Raw genomic sequence first — 9,040 nt, forward strand, 5'->3', positions numbered from 1 at the left:
GCGAAGCAGCAGGTGAGTCCAATGTTATCATTAGTGACAGGAAAATGAAAAATGAAGGAAGAACAACTGATTTGTTAACAGGAGCGACTGCGATAAAGACAAGCAAGTCACCCATAGGAGCTCAAAGTGCAAGCGATAATTCACAGCCTTGCCCAGACTGCTGGACTGACATGTGATATTTTATGGGGATGGGGGGGGGGGGGGATACAGTGCATAAAGAAATATGGCGCCAGAAATTGTGCCAAGAGTTAAATCTTGAGGACTATGGCTAAAAAAAAAAAAAGAGGTTAGAAATGAAAAGTAAGAAAGCTGCAGCAGCAGCGCAGAAGGACGAGAGAGAGGAAACGAGGTCAAAGGCTGTGAGGGAATTCCTTCTTTCTTTTCAGCTGTCAATCATTCAGCTGGTGCCAGAGATACCAAGGAACCAGTGTGTGAATTTTTATATGTGCGTGTGTGTGTGTGTGACTGTGTGTGTGTGTGTGACTGTGTGTCTGAATGTGCGATAGGTCCTCGACTTGACAATGAACCCCGTCCCTTTGCAGTCACGCCACCGCATCAGAGAGACAGAGAGGGAAGACGAGAGAGAAGAAATAAGAAAGTAGGATAATAGCAAGGAAAGGAAAGAAGAAAGGGAAGAGAAGAAGGGGTGGAGGAGAGAGATAAAGAATGGGGGGGAGGGGGAGGAAGGAACGAGAGAGGGAAAGTGTGAAAGAGGTGAGTGCCAAGAGCAGAGCGAGAGAAAGCGAGCGCAGAGCGTGGCAGAGGAGGCGGAGAGGTGGGAAGGGTGCTCGTTTCAAAAAGGACGGATTAACGAAAAAGGGCTTCGGATAGTTCAGCCAAAAAACAAGGAGAATGGAGAGAGAGAGAGCAGCAGAGCGAGAGAGAGAGAGAGAGAGAGAGAGGCTTGGCCCCTGACCCGGGGACATTATAGGAAGGGAGATTATGGTTGTTCAAAACTCTCTAAGCACTCACCCCGGGACCCCAGCTAATACCCTGACACACACACACACACACACACACACCAGACACACAGTGTGAAACTCAACAAATGCATATAGAGTTCTGATGATACTCTATCATCCTGTGAAAAGACCAAAACCAGTTATTGTTTGTGTGTCCGAAGCCCGAAGCATCTTCTTCCTCTGTGCCTCAGAGCTCCAACACACACAGTGGAGTTTATCTTGACTCAGTCCCACACACACCATCCTGCTTCTGGGAACACTACAGCACACAATGTGTGTTCATCCGCAGGTGAAAATAGTCCCCAACAAATGCACTGTTTTACTCGTGTTTGAGAAGCATTTACTGAAAACGACAGTGCCCAGCTGTTTTGGGAGATTACTGAGAGTACACCTTAGAGATTTTCTTCTTCGCTCGGAGATGAACGCCACAAACGGTGCAGGGAAGCTGTAAAGTGTTGCAAGATGGACTAGCTCAAGGTCTTTTCTCGGGAGACGAAGAAACAGATCGTTCACTTTGAGAATTTCTACACATATCAAAGTCCATAACTTGTAAAAAAAAAAAAAAATGCGATCGCTTTCAAACACACTGATTGAGAAAAGGGAGCTTAACGCTGTGCTCTATACGCGGCCCGCGACAAGAGTGTTGGAGGAGGAGGGAGCAGTGTGTTCTCGGGGTGAAAGAGGGGGCAAGGGAGACCGCTGCCAGCACCTCCTGCTAATCTGAACAAGAGGAGGAGGAGGAGGAGGAGGAGAGCAGGGGTGGATGGATGGAGATGAAGAAGAGGGACAAAGATGAAAGCTAGATGGGGAGCGCTGCTTTTTATTATTTGTGTTTTGATTTTGCTGGTGATGTTTTTTTTTTTGCGATAAAGCTGCAGAAATGTGACAAACATGGAGGGGAGGTGAACAGAAAGATGCAGAAGGAAAAGATGCGACACGAAGTGGAAGATTTTAAAAATGAAAGCGCTAGGTCTCAGAAAGGAAAGAGAAAAGCGAGAGAAGAAAATAGCAAATAGCTGTAGAGGAATGAGAGCGAGAAATGATAAAACGATAGCGCAGAACGCGACGAACGAAAGTTTCAGAGAAAAACGGAGCTGAAACATAAAAACGCCTCGTTCTTCGAATAAAAGTAACATAAAAATGTCAGCGGTGTCTTTCTCAGCGGTAAACTATATTAAAAGATTGAAAAAATGGGGCAAAAATAAGAGCGAACAAAGGTTGAGACACGCTTAGAAAAAAGGTTAAAGGGGTGTGAGAAGAAGAGTCCTCGGAGGTTCAAGGGTCCTGCCTTGAATGTTAACACTGTTACACCACACACACACATAAAGGGCTGCCCCTTGTGCCCGCTCCATGAACTATGTATCTCTCACCCAACAAACACACACTCGCTCGCACACTTGCCAGTTCCCTGCCACTCTGGTAGAAAGAAAGAAAGAAAGAAAGAAAGAGAAAGAAAGAAAGAAAGAAAATCATTTGGTATTGTAACGTGATCTTTGTGCGCTCACACACTTCTGTGCACGTGTGCAGAGTTTGTCTGGCTGTGAGCTACATCTACATCTACATACTCTATATGTGCGTCTGCTGCATGTTATGTGACTTAGTGCCCGTATACTCATAGTATTTCCATTCACTGTGTGTGTGTGTGTGTGTGTGTGTGTGTGTGTGTGTGTGCGTCCAGGACTGTGTAACCGCAGCTATGCAGCACACAGCGGGCTGGACCGCAGTAATGGAACCTACTATAGATGAAGGCACCAGGCCTCACAATCCCCGCTCTGTCTGAGGTGGCTAAAGGCGCAATCCACCTAAAAACCAAAGCTCTCACATGCGCTGTAAACCGGAGGGGAGAAGCTTAGAGGTGATCGGCTGTCTTCGGCACGGGTCGGTCGGGGCGAGTGGTTTTTGAAGGTCACGGAGCCACGGTCTGGTCTGGTCATGGAGAAACGGACTCGACCGGCTTTAGGATTCAAGATCTTTCACCACCAAGCCTCCCGTCTTTGATCAGTCATTCAAAATGGTTTAATCGGGATTTGATTCTGGAGTTTGAGTTTGTTTTTTCTTCATTTAAACAGAATTTCACTGGTTTTTAACCATATCCCCAGTAAAACAGGGGAAAAAAAGGCATCCTTTAACTGCCTGTTAAATATTTAGGAAGTTGGTTTGTAAAAGTGATAGAAGATTGAGCGGGAGAAGCATGACAGGTGTAGAAGTAGAAGAAGAGAGAGGGGGAGAGAGAGAGAGAGAGAGAGAGAGAGAGGACTGTCATCACTGTGTGTGATGAGAGAGTGTTTGGTCTGCAGGACTGTTATTACTCTGCCCACCGTCATTTACACTTCATCACAGACAGAGACAAGAGGACAGGCTGGCAGACAGCAGGGCAACGCATTAGTGGCTGTATATAACTGTGTGTGTGTGTGTGTGTGTGTGTGTGTGTGTGTGTGTGTGTGTGTGTGTGTGTGTGTGTGTGCAATGAGCTGCTGCTAAAGTTTGTCCAAACTGCTGAAGGCCAGATTTCACTAATTATGAAAGGTGGAAGCAATCACTGATAACACTTGCACCTTCTGCTGTGTGTGTGTGTGTGTGTGTGTGTGTGTGTGTGTGTGTGTGTGTGTGTGTGTGTGTGTGCTCTCTGGCTCAGGCTCATTCACAAACTTAAATCACACAACACACACAAACACACAGCACAGGCTGAGTCTCTGTGCCATGTGTTCATTTCCTCTGGTCTGACCCAGATTCAGGTCGGCCTGTCTGCACCGCATGTGTGTGTATTTGTGTGTGTATGTACGATGTATTTGTGTGTGTGTGTGTGTGTGTGTGTGTGTATCAAGACCAGACCAGTAGAGGCAGCATCCACAGTAGCAGATAGGTTGCCCCTCATTGATCGGAAACAGCATCAGTTGGCGTCTGAGTGTGTGCGTCGATGCCGTCGATTCTGTCAAACGAGGAAGCTCGTGTCGTGGCGTTCCCTCACAGGCTGATCACTACATTTTTATTTAGCAGTTTCTTTACCCACAAATCTTGTAATATCATATTAGTAACCTGTGCTTTATCCAAAATATTGTTTTTAATTTCACATCTAAACCATCAATTAATCAAAACCACAACTGGGAACTTTGCACATTGGTGACCCCAAGTGGCAGCAGAGAGTAACTGCTTTGATTTTTGAATTTTTTTTTTTTTTTCCCCAAAGGTTGATAGAGTTCATCATGTGTTAATCCTGTTACGTTACTTCAGATTGTGTATTTGACATAAAAACTGCAGGTCGTTGTTAAGAGCCCACTTTTGTCCCTTCAGTCTGACTTTACATTTGTAGGTTTTGTCTCGGCAAACAAGATTTGGTGCGTGTTCGATGTGCGTGTATTTTATAAAATGCAATGATGCCACTTTCTATCACTTTGTGTTTGAACAATTGCAAAACTTGTGCATATATATATATATATATTTATATATGCGTTACCTTAACTTTACACAAAATGATTGAACACCCAAAAGACTGAGCTTAACACGCTTGCATGACTAATTTGCCGTCATATGTCAAAAGCAGCAATTTATAGTATGCACCTGTATGGAAAACGCATTGGTGTATTCGTGTGTAAGTGCATGAAATATGCATGCAAAGCCAGCGTGTGTTTGTGCGAATATATCCACGAATCTGCACCGTACAGGTAATGTTTCAGCGTGTGTGTGTGTGGTTGTGTGTGTGTGTGTGTGTCTGCTCAGTAGTAACGCTCCTGCTTGGCACCGTCCCTTCAGAAAGCCCCGGCTCCTAATGAGAGCAGACAGGTCTTTGGCAGAGCGAGCGCAAAACTATTCCTAACTGCACATCGCTTTAAAATGGATCCGTCACAAAAATGTGCTTCTGCTGCTGCGCGTGTCGAGTTAAAAATACACCGAACGTATACATACTCACACACTTCGGCAGGCAGAGTGTTTATGTTGGAGATCTGAAAGAGACCTTCAGGGGAAAAGAGGAGAGGCAGTAAACGAACAAAAGAGAAGGTGGACAGAGAAAATGAAATTTGAACATATTCAAGATGCAAGAATGAGTATTTGTCTTAGATGAACTTATATACATGCGACATACGACTTATTTCCACAGAACTGCCTCTTGCTCACACGTGGAAACACACAGTCTGCATCCCATGAGTCATCTGTGTGCTCAGATTAATTTTACAGGTCCAACAAAGATCAATACCCTTTATATTTTTAGTAGTCAAGTAGTTTTTGGTTCGCTCTCGTCACTTTCACAGTGTCGTTTCACTGCACATCACCTGCTCAGCGCCGATCGGCAGACGAACAGAATCAGAGACTAGCTGCTGAACATTTTTTGGAGCATTTTGCAGCTGAAAAGCCAGATATTTCCCTCAGGAGTTGGTGGAGACCAAAAACGGAGCAAAAACAGAGCTCCAAATGAACGCTAATGTTGCTCAATGTAAATAAGCAACCATTGGCTACCAAGATCGCCATATCAGTGTATAAGTGTGAGTGTTAAGTTCACAAGTGGCCAAAGTATTAACTACGTGACCAAATGAAGCGGATACTTGATATTGATTCATACTATTAACCTGAACCATTCGTCTCCATAAATAAGTCTGCAAACCTAAAAGGCAAAATAGGTCATGATGTTTCCAGAACCACTCATGTAAGCGTCGCTGATCTGGTGAAACTAAGGTTCAACAAAAGTCCTTGATTTTTACGTTTTTTAAGTTTAGACAACAAAGAATATTTAGAGAAATTCAGTTTTACTGTTACAGAAACTCAAATCAGATACTTTCCAACATTTTTTGCGCTAGCCTTTACAACTGAAAGTTAATATAAGTGTTTTGAACTAATGACCAATGATCAATCACTTGACCGAAAAAGGTCACTGTGGGATTTGTTGTTGCAGCCAATGATGACATTTTATTCGGTGAAACAAGTTTCAACCGTTTTGCTTTCACAAAGCGAACTCACACTTTGGGAACGCTTCACTGTGATGTGCATCAGGAATGCGGCCATGCTCGTTTGCTCTGACACTCGTAATCACGACCATTTTGGCGCAAAAAACCCAAAATATACCACAATTTCTTGATTCCTTAAACTTAATCAAATGCAGTGCGTGCTTCAGACATTCAGAGGTCGTTCTTGCCAACTTTTGCAAAGACGACGGGTCTCTGCGCACGTCTGACATGTCGCCTCCGGGAACAATCAAGCAAAAGACTAGTAGCTGAGACATAAAACAGCATCTGGGCAAGAGTGTCCCATCAGATCTCCATCTCCATCCGTCTCACATTCCCACAGCGCAGATGATGATTAGGCAGCAGCCCAACATATCTGCCTCGCTCTTTCGCTCCCATGCACACAGTTTGGCAAAATTTATGAGGCATTTCATTGACTTCATTGGCCTTAACTTTAAGATAAGGTTGAGACTTTATCCCAATCGAGCCACCGAAGGAAGCGAAAGACCGGCCGAGACCCACAGTGTGCGCCTGTGGGGACATTTGGTCCTCATAAGTATAGGCACACTCAGCCTTTATTCCTCTATCTGACTGACATGCCCCTCCACCCCACCACATCCCACCCCCCACCATAAACTTGGCCCTGGTCCCCGGTTGCATTCCGGGAACGCGTCTCGCTCGGTGTCAGATGTAACGGAGAGGAGCACCACGAGTTCAAGCCCCGCACACGGCCAACGTGCCTCCGCTCGTCGAGCCTCAGCTTTGCTTCTTTTTTTTTTCCCCCCATTTGCTTTTCTTGTTGAGGTTTTTCTCTTTCTTGCCCCCTGCTCTCTCTCCCTCTCTCTCTTTTTATTTGTTCTCCTCCACCCCCCTGACCCTTTCTATCCTGTGCTCCTGGGAGCCATCAGTTCGCGCTGACAACGCGTGCAGCTCCGTGGGGTCAAACTACAATCATGAGCTTCTCTCAGCTGATAAAAATCCCTTCTGCCCTCTTTGGTCTTTCCATCTAAACATAGAGATTAAACACATACTCAGACACATGCATGCTTGTTTGTTAATACAAAGGATTGTGGGATATTTCCTGATTGATCAGGAGCAAATATGCCAATGAGAGGATCAGTTCCTCAAGTTTTAAAGCAAACAGGTTGGGGAGTGATATCCCACACCAAGTTCCTCTAAACCAGCATGTGCATGTTAAAGGATTCTCCTTTTTTTCAGCTTTACACCGTCTGTCAATCAACGTGCAGTGATTTCTGAATCATGCAGCATGCTGGGAACTTTTTTTTTTTTTGGATGCAGTCAAGCTGCCGCGTCTGGATTCCCCAGCGAGGAGGGCAGAGAGAGAGACAGAGAGAGAGAGAGAGAGAGAGAGAGAGAGAGAGGATAAGGTTAAGGAGGAGAAAGTGGAGAGAGGGAGTCCGAGGTGTGCACTTTACCCTCACCTCAACCCTTCACCCTTCACTTCTCTCTCTCCCCTTCCTCACCCTGTCTTCTTACATACACGAGACTCTGTGTTCTACTCTCCACTGGAGTCACAGAGATACCAGCCGTCATTAATTGCCACCATATCAGATATGACCGATATCCTATCAGCCTGTCCCGTCAGCTTCGACCCATCCGCGCAGGGAAAGTAGCGCGGCGGCGGCGGCTGGCTGACCCGACGAGGTCCCGTCTGAGATAATAAAAATCACTGATCTGATCGCCTTACGGAGCCAAAGCAGAGTGGGAGAGAGATTGCGGGTCTATAAACTAATCAAAAGTGAAGTGAAAGTCGTGCGTGTGTGGCTGCCGGCGGCTGCGCGGACTGGAGACGCTGTGGGTGCATCACAGGCGCGCAGGATGAGGATGAGCCAGGTTCAACTAAACACATATTTTACAAGAAAACGGAGATCACCCGGTCTGAGGGGAGACTTTGCGAGTAACTCTAACACTAGGCATCATGGGATATTGAGCCAAATTGATGTGGAAAAGGCACTAATTGGCATTTATCTCGTCGCTGCTACTGGTGGATTTTTACTTTGTGAGAATCACCAGCTGCAGCGCAAGAAACGCACATGTGAGAAAAGTGGGTATCAAACATTATCGCTCCGTCCCTCTGCAGAACAGCTCATCAATAAGTTGATCTTGCAGTCAGAGGTCCGTTAAATGAGCGCACACAGTAACACCCGTGGAAAAATGTTTTTAAAAGAAAAAAGAATGAAGTCAGATCATAAAATGCAATAGAGAATTGTTGGAAAGTCTTCAAGCAGTGAATACAGAGGAAGATAAGGTATCATCACAGACGGATAAAGTCCCACTGTCCCCGCGCAGACACCGTGTCCCGCTCCACCAAACCCCCCTCCCCGCCGTGAGTGCGCGCTTACCTGCAGGAGCCAGTGGCAGGTCTCGCCGATGAAGGGGAAGCCCATGGATCCTTTGGGCATGGGAAGCTTGCAGTTTTTATCTCGCGTTGCCGTCCATCTGAGCTGCCACAGCTGCTGGGACACGGCGAGGAGCAGGGCCATGGACACCAGGCAGGCGGCCAGAGTGGCCAGAGCCGAGACGAGGTCGAAACTGTCGAACAGCATGGTGATGGAGAGCCCGGCGGTCTCTCTGGAGCTCTGGGCGACTTTTAAAAAGCTGGTGAAAGTCTCTTTGCACGATGTATTCGTGACAAAAAATCGCCAAATCTGGATCCCGGGATGTTTTAAAAGTTTTTTTTTTTTGCGTAAAAGCGCAGCGCTCCTTTACGCACTCCAAAGCCCACTGGAACTGACAAGAGGCGGTTGTGTTTTCAGAATGAATGAACTGTGTGGAGTGCGGTTCTTTCAGTCAGATAGATTGAGTCTCTATCTTAAAATAGTCACAAAGTGGCGTTTCTGTGCGTAAAAAGTGCAAATCAAAGTGTCGGCTGAACGAAGGAGATGCTACAGGTGAGCTGTGCTGCCACGCGCTCCCCGGATCTTCAGTATCACACCTCAGCTTGTAAAGTGAAAAAATAAAACCATTAAAACTCACTTTGTTTTAATGATTTAAGCATCTGGGACAACAATCACTCAAGACTGGGGACTGTCCTGGTGTTTGAAATCTCATTTTTGGTTTCGTTTGTGGATCAGTGACTTAAAATGAAGTTTTTGTTTTAAAGTCAGAAATTTGGAGCCAAGC

General features: G+C 45.8%; 1 protein-coding gene across 1 annotated transcript in view; it reads right to left on the minus strand.

The window, feature by feature from the left end:
* Positions 1-8,577, minus strand: part of cyp26b1 (cytochrome P450, family 26, subfamily b, polypeptide 1) — a 29,582-nt gene extending 21,005 nt beyond the window's left edge. The window contains exon 1 of the mRNA XM_070854540.1: positions 8,260-8,577. Within this exon, the coding sequence (XP_070710641.1) occupies positions 8,260-8,463 (204 nt within the window). The 5' untranslated portion in view covers positions 8,464-8,577. The remainder of the gene's footprint in view (positions 1-8,259) is intronic.
* Between the last annotated feature and the right edge of the window lie 463 nt (positions 8,578-9,040).

The sequence above is a fragment of the Pempheris klunzingeri genome, chromosome 23 (genome assembly GCF_042242105.1).
Source record: "Pempheris klunzingeri isolate RE-2024b chromosome 23, fPemKlu1.hap1, whole genome shotgun sequence".
Taxonomy (NCBI): domain Eukaryota; kingdom Metazoa; phylum Chordata; class Actinopteri; order Acropomatiformes; family Pempheridae; genus Pempheris; species Pempheris klunzingeri.